This window comes from Chelonia mydas, chromosome 3 (genome assembly GCF_015237465.2).
Source record: "Chelonia mydas isolate rCheMyd1 chromosome 3, rCheMyd1.pri.v2, whole genome shotgun sequence".
Lineage (NCBI taxonomy): Eukaryota > Metazoa > Chordata > Testudines > Cheloniidae > Chelonia > Chelonia mydas.
The window spans coordinates 9,802,677-9,818,821 of NC_057851.1; the positions used below are offsets into that span (position 1 = coordinate 9,802,677).

Here is a 16,145-nt window from a genome sequence, read left to right on the forward strand (position 1 = left end):
TTCTGTAGATGTTAACAGAGCTAAATCCATTAACCCCAGCTGAGTAATTGGCCCAAAGAAGATCCACCAGTACAGAACTAGCGTATTGCAGCAGGGAAACAGGGCCAGTCTATTTTTTTCCAGAATTAGTTATCTCGTCTGTTCTGTGTAAGCAAATATGTATAGTTGCCTCAATCTAACTAGCCCAATTATGGCTCATGTGATTGTGATTATGATTATGGTTCAACCAATTATTGTTCATCTAATTAAACCAAGCCCACGGGGTCCAGTGGAGCCAGAAGAGCACACACCATGCTATTCTGAATGACGGCACAATCAGTTCGGAGCGAAACTCGGTTTCTGGATGAGGCTGGGGTAAGTGCCTCAGGTTTTTTTAACAATTCCATCTTGCAGGCCTGGAGGGAGACCAGTGCACATAGGGGAGCGGGGACTACAGTGCAAAAATGCATTGTTTTATAATCTGTGTTAACCAGCACTTTGTATTGCATGAAGAAAAGGGCTGTCATTATTGAAAATGTATGAACAGATCAAGGTCCCTAGGGTGAATATGAGTTTAAGCACAAAAGTCCTTTTCTGTACTGTTTGCTTTATAGCTTGTTAATTGTAATGACACCTGGTTGTTACATCTACAACTTCTCATCCATAGATCTCAAAGGACTTTACAAAGGAAGTTAATATCATTGTCCCCATTTCACAGTTGGGGAACCTAGGCACTGAGCGGTGACACGTCTTCTCTGCACCTGTTCCAAGAAGACTGCTAAAAACAAGCTTGCATTGGCCTCAGGGACATGGATTAGATGACCTAATTTCCATAATTCGATGATTTTGTGAACACACTTGTGAAGCACAGGGGCCAGCCTGGATAATCCAAGTAGTTTCTTCTGGCCCATTGTATTGGCAGGTGAATAAAAGCATGAAATGGCTCCAGTCTTCCTCTGATGTTACTGTGATCTGCTGGCCCTGCCCCGAGAGCTGTAGCCTTTCAGTTCATTCGCGATTTGCTGGGGAATATCCCTCGTGCTCACCACCTGTTTCAGTGTTTACTCAGCGGGGCAGACGCTGTACAGCATCATCTGCGGGAGCCTTCACTTTCAGAGCAGGAACAAAGACAATTATCTCTTCTCATCCAGGAGTAGATAACCCACAATAACAGCATTATACGAAGGCCTTTCCTTGGGCTCTTTTCCTTCCAAGTTACTCCTGATGACCTCCTCACTTCCCAAGTCTCTCAGGTTGATAACAAGTGTTATCAAGTGCTAGGTATTATTATACCAGTCCAAGTCCCATAGCTTGAGTCATTTATATGTAGGCTTGGCTGAATTTCTATTTTTAATTGTTTATACTTTCAATGAATAATATCAATTTTTATTGTTAATCTTTTTTTTCAAACTTTATCAATTTACATTTTCACAGTTGAGCAAAATGATGGGATTTAAACTTCTCTAATAGTTTTTATCTATTTAAATTTTCACAATTGCAGGAAATAAAGTGTGTGTGTGTGGGTGGAGGGTGTCAGACAATATTTTAAGAACAGCGCACACTTTTTGAATCTCAAATCCAACTAAGGAGTTTTCAGGAAACATTTTTCTTACTTTGCCTCTGTGTAATTTTTGATGAAAATATTGGAAATATTGATTGTAATTTTGTAATATTGTAATTTTTGATGGAAATGATGGAAATATTGTTTCGTCGGTTCGTACGTGGACAGGGAAAGCAACATTTACCGACATTTACCAATAAAAGTCTAATCTTTCCAAGCCTAATTATTCTTAATGGAAATCCTTTTTGGTGAATTTGACTATGAACACTGAAATCCACTTTTACCCATAAACAGGGAAAATAATCTAATCTTTCCAAGCCTTATTATTATCGATTAACATATGTTCCATGGGTTTGTGTGTGTACGGCGGAATTGTGGTTTACTCGGATTTACTGAGAAAAATCAGATCCTTCCAAGACGATTGATATCATATTATTATTAATTATTATTATTATTATTATTTGTATGACCGTAGTGCTTAGAGGCCACAGCCAATACAGTACCCCATTGTACGAGGCACTGTGAAAAGACATAGCAGGAGACTGTCCCCACTGCAAAGGGTTTACAGGCTAAACAGAGAAAGTGTGGGATTGAAAACAGAGGCACAGGGAGGTGAAGTGACTTCTCCAAGGTAACATGCCAGGTCAGTGGGAGAACTTAGAACAGAACCCAGGATTACTGACAAGTGCCAAGCAAAACTTTTTGGATGAATAGTCTATGTTATGAAAAATGTACTTATTTGACATGAATAGTTTGGGCCTTTCACAAGACAGCTGGAGCAGGAGGAAGTGCTGGCTCTGCTGCTGCTCTCTACCCTTTTGCCCAGTGGTTGTGGCACTCACCTGGTATGTGAGAGATCCAGGCTCAAATTCCTGTTCTGGAATAGACCCAAAAAGGATTTCTTTGATTTACCAAAAAAATCCAGATGTGGTTTGTCCTGAACCATTTTTTTTCTTGATTTATTAGACCAGTCACTGAACCAAAAAATGAATGATTTGCCAAGCTCTACTCCTGTCTCTGAGTCCAAGTCAATGGGATCATTCTACCTCTCCAAGGCATATCGGATATTCTATATAGCAATCCACGCAGGGAGCAGGGCCCATAGGGAGGAATGGGAGCAGGAAGGAACCCAGAAATACAACTCCCATGATGCACTGTGAAGTCACAGGCAGGCACAAACAGTCCCATTCAACCAAAAAGAACCTGTTATTATTTTATATTTGGCACTGGAACTTTCCACAGAAATCAATCTATTTTTGAGGAAAATTTGAATTGAGACAAACTCCAGTGTCTGATAGGAAAAGGTTTTGTTTGAAAGTTTTCAACCATCCCGAATAATTCCTTCTATTGTCCACAATAGTTCACTGTATATGGCAGTTCCTAGGGCACTGAATTCTTTCACGCACACTCTGATATCAGTTTTTTAGCACCCTATCCCTGTGTACATCTCACGTGAGCTGCCAGGGGGTCCAAGAAGAGAATAACAAGCAGAAGGTTAAAGGCCCCTGATGTCTGAAGGCGGCCAGGATTTCAGCCCAGACAAGGCCACAGATTGTCCCTAAAGCACTCAGCCTGCTTGTGAAGATGGCGCAAGCTGTGAGCCGATTCTGTCCCCCTGTTTCAGCCCCTTACACTGCTCCAGTGGGTTAAAGGGGTGCCGTGTCCCCCTAAGGAATTCCACTGGCACAGAAAGAGTCCCTTGGTGACCATTTGGAATTGCAGCTGGACCTACGTTGACTCCTTCACAGCCCCTATCTTCGTGCCACAACAGAGGGGCAGGAATGTGCATATTGACTTAGGGAAGAGGCATAGTCTGTTGGCTCTGCGTTCTAGTTATTCTGGGAGGCAGAGTGGCCATAGACAGCCATGCAAGGGTCATGTAACTTAGTAGAGCCCAGGGAGCTTCACTGAGTTTCTCCAGGGTCCAAGCAAGTCCTCAGCCAAGCCAGAATTCACAATGCCCTCCCTGAATGTCATTTTTGCCATTCCCAACCCAGGCTATGCCAGCTGTCCTGTACTTCCTGCGACGCAATTCTCAGAATCTGGGCCTGTATTTTCCATTTTCAGAAGAGGAGGAAATGAAAAATATTTTTCTTTCTCCTGAAACTGAAGGAGAGGACGGCTCCCTCAGATGTGACATCTGTACACCTGCAATTTAATAATGAAACAGATGGGGAGCTGTGAGGGCTATTGACAGAGCTAAATCCAGAGTCAAAAGAAAGGACGTGCTGCTCAGGGGACAGCCATCAGATCAAACGACATCAAAGGGAGCTTGGAGCAGTTTAATAGCCCCAGAACCCAACCCGAAAGGACTATCTCCTGGACTATCTTTCCCTCAGATTGGTGACTCATTATAAATACAGGGACTCTCCATCTCCTTTCAACTAAAGAACCTCACTCTGTCTTTGCTTTGCTCATCTCTGCAGGTACATTGAGATTCTTGCCAAACTTTGGCCATGAAGATCCTTTTCCTTCTCTTTGCTGTTGTCTTCCTGGTCTTCCAGACCCAGAGTGAGGCCGTGGCTGAGACAAAGAATGAGGCTGAGGCCCAAGCTCCAGACGCAGTAGAAGCCGAAGCCCAGGATGAGGCTGCTGAAATCTCATCTCCAGGTAAGAGATGAATAGAATAGATATGAATGTAATGTATTAATGGAAGAGAGATGCTCATCCCTGGGCAATACCCAGAGCCAATACAATATTAAACATGATAATACAAGACAAGGTTATACTTGATGCCCAGACAACTCCCATTTTGTTTGTAGGACAACAAGGAAGGCATGCAGTTATTTTGGGGATAGGCAGCAATCTAAAGTGCTTAAAATGCCATTGACACTAGCTATATTAAAACAGATATAGAGACTTCACAGGAAGAACAGCTGGAGAAATTGTGTCAAAAGCAAAGGCTTCATGCATATATGGGGGACATGTCCAATTATTAAAGCATCTCAGATGTGACTTGTGACCAAACATGACCAGTTGTGGAATTTTTATTGCTGAATGGTCCTTTGGCAAATCCTCCTGTGCCTTCCTCATGGAAATGGTCACATGCAAAGACACGAAGAATTAATCTCTCACTGGCTAGTAGATGCTAGCTAGACTCCTGGGAGTCTCTCACTGGAAGAACAGCTCAAAATTAAAAATAAAAGGCTGTTATAGCTACTGAAACATTATTGTATGAGGTATGTAGCTAGCAAACTAGCTAGAAGACAAAGAGACTTGGTTATTTGGTTATCACTGATTCAACACTGAAACAGAGTGCACTCACCCACAAAAAACATCCTATCTGAACATATTTTTGACTATTAATGATCTTGATAGACAGGCTTGAGTAGATAGATAACTCTTTCAGCTTAAGAAAATCCCCAGAGGCTCCATGTTCTGGGTGGGGCAAGGAGCTATGCCCTGTAACCAACATGGTGATTCTGTGGCAAATAGAAAAACGTGCCAGGTCATCAAGTCTAGTTCCCTGCTATTGCAAGCAACCCCATCATATAATCCTGTTAATACATTTACCAAGTTACTTAAGTGGTTTGCCCCCATGACTCCTATGGGAAGGCTGTTCCAGAAGCTCCTTTCTGTAATGGTGAGAAAGCTTCTTTTAATTTCCAGACTAATTTATTCATGGCCATTTATTCATACCCATTGGTTCTTGTGCCAGCATTGTCCCTTATTTTAAATAGCTCTTCTCCCTCCCTGGCGTTTACTCCCTGAGTTGTTTGTCGGGGGTAATCATATTCCCCCCTCAGCCTTCATCTTGCCAGGCTAAACTAGCCATGTTCCTCCAGTCTCCACTCCTAAGATAGATCCTCCATTCCCCTGACCATCCTAGTAGCTGTTCTCTGCATCTATTCCAGTTTGAATTCAGGATACTTGTTGTGTCTTGTCTGTTTAGACTCTAAGCTCTGCAGAAAAATGTCTCTTATTCTGTTTGTACCTGTGTCTACTGCAATGCGGTCTCAGTCCTGATTGGGACCTCCGGCTGCTACATCATCATTATTTGTAAGTCCTGTGATCTTCACACAAGAAAACAATATGAAGAAACCACAGGGCACAATGGGGTCCCATCTAGTCATGTCTTCTAGATACACACAAACATGTGAGGCCTAGCCACATACGTACTGGTGCTCTGGCTGACTGCTGGCAGCTTCTAAAGCACAGACGACAATGAGCTCCACTAAAAGGTTCACAAACTATTTAAAGGGATACTTCACTGATATCACTGGGGATCCTCCTGGCACAACTGATAGAAAAAAATGGCCACTATATTTACATGTTCACATATCCATGCTATTAACTGAATAGCTGGGGCAATTTACATCATGACTGTTTACCTGAAATAAGACTTCCTGTCTGTGTGCCAATTTTTTTTTTATTGTGAGTAAATTAGAGTTGATAATCTTTCCTTTTTTCAGATCTGATGCCTCAAGAAGCACCAATACATTGTGCAAGGCAACTGGGTGTTTGCCGAATCAGATGCTCCCAGAGGGAGAGAAGAATTGGGTGGTGTTCCAGAGGGATGGCTTGCTGCAGGAAAAGGTTTTAAAGATGCCACAGCATGAGACCTGAAGAAATCCAGAATCCAGAAAGTAGTTTGTAGTAGTCAAAGAGTTGTAATTCCTAGTTCCAATGTAAATCATTTGCAGTGATATCAGTGTGTGTGCTGTTTTTATTATTATATTATTATCCTTCAGGGTTACATCACAGGGATTTCTTTTTAAATAGCCTTCACAACATACAAGGTCTTTAAGCTTAAAAAGGGGAAAGCTACTGTCTAAAATTCCCACAAGTCACCAATAAATCCTGACCATGATCTGACTCCGTAGGTTTGGACAGTCAGGAGTTTTGTTAAAACCGCTGCAGAATTCCTGAGTCTTAGGTCCTCCCCTGAACTCATTCTCCTTTGACCTTCCTCAAAATTCTCTCAGTGCCTAAGAGAGCTGGTGACTGAAGGTCACTGATTGTGATGTCTTGCACTCCTCAGGTGTTCCTGAGTTGCTCATTCCTACACTTAAGGATATTATTATTATTACTATGATTATCAGAGTACCTAGGAGCCCCAGGGCCCCCTTGTGCTGGGTGCTGTGCAAAGGCAGAACAAAAAGACAGTCCATGCCTCAAAGAGTTGACAATCTAAGTATAAGACAAGAGAATTGTATATCATTTGCCCCTTTTATGTTTAGTTGTTGGATGTCTGCGGGTACGTCCACACAACAGCTGGAGATGTAATTTCCAGCTGTCCGTACACATATAGTTTCGATTGATCTCATGCACGAAAAAAAGCAGTGTAGCTACTGTTGTCGGTTGTTAGCTGCAAGGTACCTCTCTGTGTGCTGCACTGACTCGGGCCCGACAGCCCGAACAGCAGACTTCAATCAAACTGCCCAGTACGACCACAGACTCCGTTCAGTAGCGAAGGCACTCGGCCAGGTTCATTGCTGACATATCACGGAAGTAGCATTCCATCGGCTCTACAGGGATACTGAGACAGGCATGCCTGTGGCAATGGACCGGCGCAGAGAACAGCGGGACTTTCTGTTCCCACCTTGGCCGGACAAAGAGACCCGCTCTGCGACCCCTCTTTTATACACTGACACAAACAAACAGATTATGTATCGCCCCAGTGACTTGATTAGTTACTGCCCTTTACCTTGTATGTGTTAGTTTGATCAAAACATCTCTATCCATCACCCTGTCATCCTGGCATTGTCTTGTTCAAGGCATAGGCGCAGACTCTGCGGGTGCTTCAGGGCTCCAGCACCCACCCAAAAAGGATTGCACAAAGATTATTATGGTAGTCCGCAGGGTGGGAATGCAGGGGTGCATTCTGTCACAGAGTTACATCATTCCAGCTAAGCATTTATGTTAATATTAGCCTGGTCCATTTGCTCTACCATACAGGCCATTAGGCATGGATGATCGTCAGATGTAAATCTGGACGAATAACTGATTGATTAGTTCTGAGAAATAAAAATAAAATATCATTTTGGGTGGAACTGAATCTGAAAATGCTGAATGTTTTGGCAACTTGAAAGAAGCAAGAAAAAGGCCATTTCAGATTGAAGAAAACATTTTGTTCCTCGGCATTTTTCAAGGGCTAGTATCACAAAACACTGGGGAAGGTCTTGATGCCCATTCCCTTATACATGCTAGACCAGTGCTTAGATCACCTGTGTGGGATGTGGAAGCCAAGTTTGAAACCTTACTGAGGAACAATATCCTCCCCACCTGCCTTATAGGCTATTTCTTGGGAGCTATCTCTTCTCCTGAAGCCTTTCTACTTTGTATAAAATCCTTGAATAGTCATTAGGCCTGAGAGAGAATGAGAAAACAAACGGCTTTCTAGTCTGGTGCTTAGGGTGCTCACCTGGGAGCTTCAGGTTCCAGTCTCCTTCCTCCAATGAATATTTCATAACTTTTTCTCTCGGGTTCAAACTACATAACACTCCTTGTTGCCTTTCAACTAAGGTATCCATTGCCTCCCAGTCATGTATAATAACAAGCTAGATAGTATATATAACTTATAACTTCATCTTCTAAAGAATATAGCAAAAGCCATTCTCCACTCACAAAATATTTATATACTCTCAATATGATGAGGACGCATGGAATCTGGACACATTTATCCAACCCCCAATATGCTGCATGGTACCCTGATGTGAACCACATCTCGTCTGTAATAGTCAACCACTGTGACCAGGAAGCTTTGCACCAGTCACACATGGTCACCTGTGGATTGACCCATCTCTGTTCCAGTAGATACAAAACTAAAACTGCTGGGTGAGGAAAGCAGGCTGGAACTGAAAGGAGAATGAGCCATGCTGGCTCTTCCCCACCTGCTCTCCTGATGGAAAACAGGGGTCTGATTCATCCCTACCCCAAAGAATCTTTTCCCCAGCATTGCAGCCTGAAGGAACCAGAACACAATTATGGATGAGCTCCACTAGAGAGTTTTGCTGATATGGCGTGAGTCCCTGCCAAGCATGGAGTCAGCCCAGCCAGCTTTGTGCCATCCTCTGCAGAAGCCCTGAGTACAGCTAGGGTGACCAGACAGCCCAATAAAATCAGGACTGTCCCGACATTTAATTCTTTGTCCCGTGTTCCGACCGATGTACAATTGGGACGCCATTTGTCCCGATATTGTAGGGTTGCCAGGTGTCCGGTTGGTGCGGGGCTGGCAGGCTCCCTACCTGGCTCTGTGTAGCTCCCCAGAAGTAGCAACATCTCCCTCTGGCTCCTAGGTGAAGGGATGGCCAGGGGGGCTCTGCATGCTGCCCCTGCCATGAGCGCCTGCTCCGCAGCTCCCATTGGCTGGGAACCACCGCCAATAGGAGCTGCGGGGACAGTGATGTGGGCGAGGCAGCGTGCAGAGCTGCCTTGCCACGCCTCTGGCCTGGACCAGAGGGAGATGTTGCCACTTCTGGGGAACAACCTGTGGTAAGTGCTGCCTGGAGCCTGCACCCCAAGTCTCAGCCCTGAGCCCCCTCCTGCACCCAAACTCCCTCCCGGAGTCAGCACCCCGAACCCGCTCCCACACCCCAACCCCCTGCTGCAGCCCTGAGACTCCCCCTTGCAGCAGGGGCCAGAGCCAGGGTCCATGAGCCTCCAACCGACCCACGGCTTGTGGCGGGAGCCAGAGCTGGGGCCGTGCACCCACGACTGATCCGTGGCTTGCAGCAGGAGCCAGAGCCGGGGCAGTGTGACCCCAATACGTGGTTTCTGGCCAGGGCCATGTGCCCCAAACCGCAGCTTCCTAGGGCTGTGCATACCCCTCCCGCAAGGCTCCAGTGATTGCTGTGAGCCTGTGGCTCCCCTCTATGTGTCCTGATATTTTATTCTTGTGATCTGCTCACCCTAGGTGCAGATGAGATATCACGCGGGAGGAGGAGGGGGTGTTCCCTGGAGAGGAGAGGCGTCAAGGCTGATTCCCCACTCTGGCACTCCGAGTGCAGGAGGTGGGGGCCCGCAAGGATTTTAAAAATTCATACTGGCCACTCCAGGCTTGTATTAAATTCTGGCCCATTGTATTGGCAGGTGAATAAAAGCATGAAATGGCTCCAGTCTTCCTTTGATGTTACTGTGATCTGCTGGCCCTGCCCCGAGAGCTGTAGCCTTTCAGTTCATTCGGGATTTGCTGGGGAATATCCCTCCTGCTCACCACCTGTTTCAGTGTTTACTCAGCGGGGCAGACGCTGTACAGCATCATCCGAGGTAGCCTTCACCTTCAGAGCAGGAACAAAGACAATGATCTCTTCTCATCCAGGAGTAGATAACCCACAATAACAGCATTATACGACGGTCTTTCCTTGGGCTGTTTTCCTTCCATGTTACTCCTGATGACGTCCTCACTTCCCAAGTCTCTCAGGTTGATAACAAGTGTTATCAAGTGCTAGGTATTATTATACCAGTCCAAGTCCCATAGCTTGAGTCATTTATGTGTAGGCTTGGCTGAATTTCTATTTTTAATTGTTTATACTTTCAATGAATAATATCAATTTTTATTGTTAATCTTTTTTTTCAAACTTTATCAATTTACATTTTCACAGTTGAGCAAAATGATGGGTTTTAAACCTCTCTAATAGTTTTTATCTATTTAAATTTTCACAATTGCAGGAAATAAAGTGTGTGTGTGGGGCAGGGAGTGTCAGACAATATTTTAAGAACAGCACACACTTTTTGAATCTCAAATCAAACTAAGAATTTTTCAGGAAACATTTTTCTTACTTTGCCTCTGTGTAATTTTTGATGGAAATATTGGAAATATTGATTGTAATTTTGTAATATTGTAATTTTTGATGGAAATGATGGAAATATTGTTTCGTCGGTTCGTACGTGGACAGGGAAAGCAACATTTACCGACATTTACCAATAAAAATCTAATCTTTCCAAGCCTAATTATTCTTAATGGAAATCCTTTTTGGTGAATTTGACTATGAACACTGAAATCCACTTTTACCCATAAACAGGGAAAATAATCTAATCTTTCCAAGCCTTATTATTATCGATTAGCATATGTTCCATGGGTTTGTGTTTGTACGGCGGAATTGTGGTTTACTCGGATTTACTGAGAAAAATCAGATTCTTCCAAGACTATTGATATCATATTATTATTAATTATTATTATTATTATTATTTGTATGACGGTAGTGCTTAGAGGCCACAGCCAATAGCAGTACCCATTGTACGAGGCACTGTGAAAAGACATAGCAGGAGACTGTCCCCACTGCAAAGGGTTCACAGGCTAAACAGAGAAAGTGTGGGATTGAAAACAGAGGCACAGGGAGGTGAAGTGACTTCTTCAAGGTAACATGCCAGGTCAGTGGGAGAACTTAGAACAGAACCCAGGATTACTGACAAGCGCCAAGCAAAACTTTTTGGATGAATAGTCTATGTGATGAAAAATGTACTTATTTGACATGAATAGTTCGGGCCTTTCACAAGACAGCTGGAGCAGGAGGAAGTGCTGGCTCTGCTGCTGCTCTCTACCCTTTTGCCCAGTGGTTGTGGCACTCACCTGGTATGTGAGAGATCCAGGCTCAAATTCCTGTTCTGGAATAGACCCAAAAAGGATTTCTTTGATTTACAAAAAAAATCCAGATGTGGTTTGTCCTGAACCATTTTTTTTCTTGATTTATTAGACCAGTCACTGAACCAAAAAATGAATGATTTGCCAAGCTCTACTCCTGTCTCTGAGTCCAAGTCAATGGGATCATTCTACCTCTCCAAGGCATATCGGATATTCTATATAGCAATCCACGCAGGGAGCAGGGCCCATAGGGAGGAATGGGAGCAGGAAGGAACCCAGAAATACAACTCCCATGATGCACTGTGAAGTCACAGGCAGGCACAAACAGTCCCATTCAACCAAAAAGAACCTGTTATTATTTTATATTTGGCACTGGAACTTTCCACAGAAATCAATCTATTTTTGAGGAAAATTTGAATTGAGACAAACTCCAGTGTCTGATAGGAAAAGGTTTTGTTTGAAAGTTTTCAACCATCCCGAATAATTCCTTCTATTGTCCACAATAGTTCACTGTATATGGCAGTTCCTAGGGCACTGAATTCTTTCACAGACACTCTGATATCAGTTTTTTAGCACCCTATCCCTGTGTACATCTCACGTGAGCTGCCAGGGGGTCCAAGAAGAGAATAACAAGCAGAAGGTTAAAGGCCCCTGATGTCTGAAGGCGGCCAGGATTTCAGCCCAGACAAGGCCACAGATTGTCCCTAAAGCGCTCAGCCTGCTTGTGAAGATGGCGCAAGCTGTGAGCCGATTCTGTCCCCCTGTTTCAGCCCCTTACACTGCTCCAGTGGGTTAAAGGGGTGCCGTGTCCCCCTAAGGAATTCCACTGGCACAGAAAGAGTCCCTTGGTGACCATTTGGAATTGCAGCTGGACCTACGTTGACTCCTTCACAGCCCCTATCTTCGTGCCACAACAGAGGGGCAGGAATGTGCATATTGACTTAGGGAAGAGGCATAGTCTGTTGGCTCTGCGTTCTAGTTATTCTGGGAGGCAGAGTGGCCATAGACAGCCGTGCAAGGGTCATGTAACTTAGTAGAGCCCAGGGAGCTTCACTGAGTTTCTCCAGGGTCCAAGCAAGTCCTCAGCCAAGCCAGAATTCACAATGCCCTCCCTGCATGTCGCTTTTGCCATTCCCAACCCAGGCTATGCCAGCTGTCCTGTACTTCCTGCGACGCAATTCTCAGAATCTGGGCCTGTATTTTCCATTTTCAGAAGAGGAAGAAATGAAAAATATTTTTCTTTCTCCTGAAACTGAAGGAGAGGACGGCTCCCTCAGATGTGACATCTGTACACCTGCAATTTAATAATGAAACAGATGGGGAGCTGTGAGGGCTATTGACAGAGCTAAATCCAGAGTCAAAAGAAAGGACGTGCTGCTCAGGGGACAGCCATCAGATCAAACGACATCAAAGGGAGCTTGGAGCAGTTTAATAGCCCCAGAACCCAACCCGAAAGGACTATCTCCTGGACTATCTTTCCCTCAGATTGGTGACTCATTATAAATACAGGGACTCTCCATCTCCTTTCAACTAAAGAACCTCACTCTGTCTTTGCTTTGCTCATCTCTGCAGGTACATTGAGATTCTTGCCAAAGTTTCGCCATGAAGATCCTTTTCCTTCTCTTTGCTGTTGTCTTCCTGGTCTTCCAGACCCAGAGTGAGGCCGTGGCTGAGACAAAGAATGAGGCTGAGGCCCAAGCTCCAGACGCAGTAGAAGCCGAAGCCCAGGATGAGGCTGCTGAAATCTCATCTCCAGGTAAGAGATGAATAGAATAGATATGAATGTAATGTATTAATGGAAGAGAGATGCTCATCCCTGGGCAAAGGCTTCATGCATATATGGGGGACATGTCCAATTATTAAAGCATCTCAGATGTGACTTGTGACCAAACATGACCAGTTGTGGAATTTTTATTGCTGAATGGTCCTTTGGCAAATCCTCCTGTGCCTTCCTCATGGAAATGGTCACATGCAAAGACACGAAGAATTAATCTCTCACTGGCTAGTAGATGCTAGCTAGACTCCTGGGAGTCTCTCACTGGAAGAACAGCTCAAAATTAAAAATAAAAGGCTGTTATAACTACTGAAACATTATTGTATGAGGTATGTAGCTAGCAAACTAGCTAGAAGACAAAGAGACTTGGTTATTTGGTTATCACTGATTCAACACTGAGACAGAGTGCACTCACCCACAAAAAACATCCTATCTGAACATATTTTTGACTATTAATGATCTTGATAGACAGGCTTGAGTAGATAGATAACTCTTTCAGCTTAAGAAAATCCCCAGAGGCTCCATGTTCTGGGTGGGGCAAGGAGCTATGCCCTGTAACCAACATGGTGATTCTGTGGCAAATTGAAAAACGTGCCAGGTCATCAAGTCTGGTTCCCTGCTATTGCAAGCAACCCCATCATATAATCCTGTTAATACATTTACCAAGTTACTTAAGTGGTTTGCCCCCATGACTCCTATGGGAAGGCTGTTCCAGAAACTCCTTTCTGTAATGGTGAGAAAGCTTCTTTTAATTTCCAGACTAATTTATTCATGGCCATTTATTCATACCCATTGGTTCTTGTGCCAGCACTGTCCCTTATTTTAAATAGCTCTTCTCCCTCCCTGGCGTTTACTCCCTGAGTTGTTTATCGAGGGTAATCATATTCCCCCCTCAGCCTTCATCTTGCCAGGCTAAACTAGCCATGTTCCTCCAGTCTCCACTCCTAAGATAGATCCTCCATTCCCCTGACCATCCTAGTAGCTGTTCTCTGCATCTATTCCAGTTTGAATTCAGGATACTTGTTGTGTCTTGTCTGTTTAGACTCTAAGCTCTGCAGAAAAATGTCTCTTATTCTGTTTGTACCTGTGTCTACTGCAATGGGGTCTCAGTCCTGATTGGGACCTCCGGCTGCCACATCATCATTATTTGTAAGTCTTGTGCTCTTCACACAAGAAAACAATATGAAGAAACCACAGGGCACAATGGGGTCCCATCTAGTCATGTCTTCTAGATACACACAAACATGTGAGGCCTAGCCACATACGTACTGGTGCTCTGGCTGACTGCTGGCAGCTTCTAAAGCGCAGACGACAATGAGCTCCACTAGAAGGTTCACAAACTATTTAAAGGGATACTTCACTGATATCACTGGGGATCCCCCTGGCACAACTGATAGAAAAAAATGGCCACTATATTTACATGTTCGCATATCCATGCTATTAACTGAATAGCTGGGGCAATTTACATCATGACTGTTTACCTGAAATAGGACTTCCTGTCTGTGTGCCGATTTTTTTTTATTGTGAGTAAATTAGTGTTGATAATCTTTCCTTTTTTCAGATCTGATGCCTCAAGAAGCACCAATATTTTGTGCAATGAAACTGGGTGTTTGCCGAATCAGATGCTCCCGGAGGGAGAGAACAATTGGGTCGTGTTTCAGAGGGGTGTCTTGCTGCAGGAAAAGGTTTTAAAGATGCCACAGCATGAGACCTGAAGAAATCCAGAATCCAGAAAGTAGTTTGTAGTAGTCAAAGAGTTGTAATTCCTAGTTCCAATGTAAATCATTTGCAGTGATATCAGTGTGTGTGCTGTTTTTATTATTATATTATTATCCTTCAGTGTTACATCACAGGGATTTCTTTTTAAATAGCCTTCACAACATACAAGGTCTTTAAGCTTAAAAAGGGGAAAGCTACTGTCTAAAATTCCCACAAGTCACCAATAAATCCTGACCATGATCTGACTCCGTAGGTTTGGACAGTCAGGAGTTTTGTTAAAACCGCGGCAGAATTCCTGAGTCTTAGGTCCTCCCCTGAACTCATTCTCCTTTGACCTTCCTCAAAATTCTCTCAGTGCCTAAGAGAGCTGGTGACTGAAGGTCACTGATTGTGATGTCTTGCACTCCTCAGGTGTTCCTGAGTTGCTCATTCCTACACTTAAGGATATTATTATTATTACTATGATTATCAGAGTACCTAGGAGCCCCAGGGCCCCCTTGTGCTGGGTGCTGTGCAAAGGCAGAATAAAAAGACAGTCCATGCCTCAAAGAGTTGACAATCTAAGTATAAGACAAGAGAATTGTATATCATTTGCCCCTTTTATGTTTAGTTGTTGGATGTCTGCGGGTACGTCCACACAAGAGCTGGAGATGTAATTTCCAGCTGTCTGTACACATATAGTTTTGATTGATCTCATGCACGAAAAAAAGCAGTGTAGCTACTGTTGTCGGTTGTTAGCTGCAAGGTACCTCTCTGTGTGCTGCACTGACTCGGGCCCGACAGCCCGAACAGCAGACTTCAATCAAACTGCCCAATACGACCACAGACTCCGTTCAGTAGCGAAGGCACTCGGCCAGGTTCATTCCTGACATATCACGGAAGTAGCATTCCATCGACTCTACAGGGATACTGAGACAGGCATGCCTGTGGCAATGGACCGGCGCAGAGAACAGCGGGACTTTCTGTTCCCACCTTGGCCGGACAAAGAGACCCGCTCTGCGACCCCTCTTTTATACACTGACACAAACAAACAGATTATGTATCGCCCCAGTGACGTGATTAGTTACTGCCCTTTACCTTGTATGTGTTAGTTTGATCAAAACATCTCTATCCATCACCCTGTCATCCTGGCATTGTCTTGTTCAAGGCATAGGCGCAGACTCTGCGGGTGCTTCGGGGCTCCAGCACCCACCCAAAAAGGATTGCACAAAGATTATTATGGTAGTCCGCAGGGTGGGAATGCAGGGGTGCATTCTGTCACAGAGTTGCATCATTCCAGCTAAGCATTTATGTTAATATTGGCCTGGTCCATTTGCTCTACCATACAAGCCATTAGGCATGGATGATCGTCAGATGTAAATCTGGACGAATAACTGATTGATTAGTTCTGAGAAATAAAAATAAAATATCATTTTGGGTGGAACTGAATCTGAAAATGCTGAACGTTTTGGCAGCTTGAAAGAAGCAAGAAAAAGGCCATTTCAGATTGAAGAAAACATTTTGTTCCTCGGCATTTTTCAAGGGCTAGTATCACAAAACACTGGGGAAGGTCTTGATGCCCATTCCCTTATACATGCTAGACCAGTGCT

General features: G+C 44.1%; 1 protein-coding gene across 1 annotated transcript; it reads left to right on the plus strand.

Moving 5' to 3' along the window:
* Window positions 1-3,943: 3,943 nt before the first annotated feature.
* Window positions 3,944-6,103, plus strand: LOC119565678 (alpha-defensin 26-like). The gene is made up of 2 exons (XM_037893452.2): window positions 3,944-4,150; window positions 5,953-6,103. The coding sequence occupies exons 1-2, from the start codon at window positions 3,997-3,999 to the stop codon at window positions 6,081-6,083; spliced, it is 285 nt and encodes a 94-aa protein (XP_037749380.1). The 5' UTR covers window positions 3,944-3,996; the 3' UTR covers window positions 6,084-6,103.
* Window positions 6,104-16,145: the final 10,042 nt, after the last annotated feature.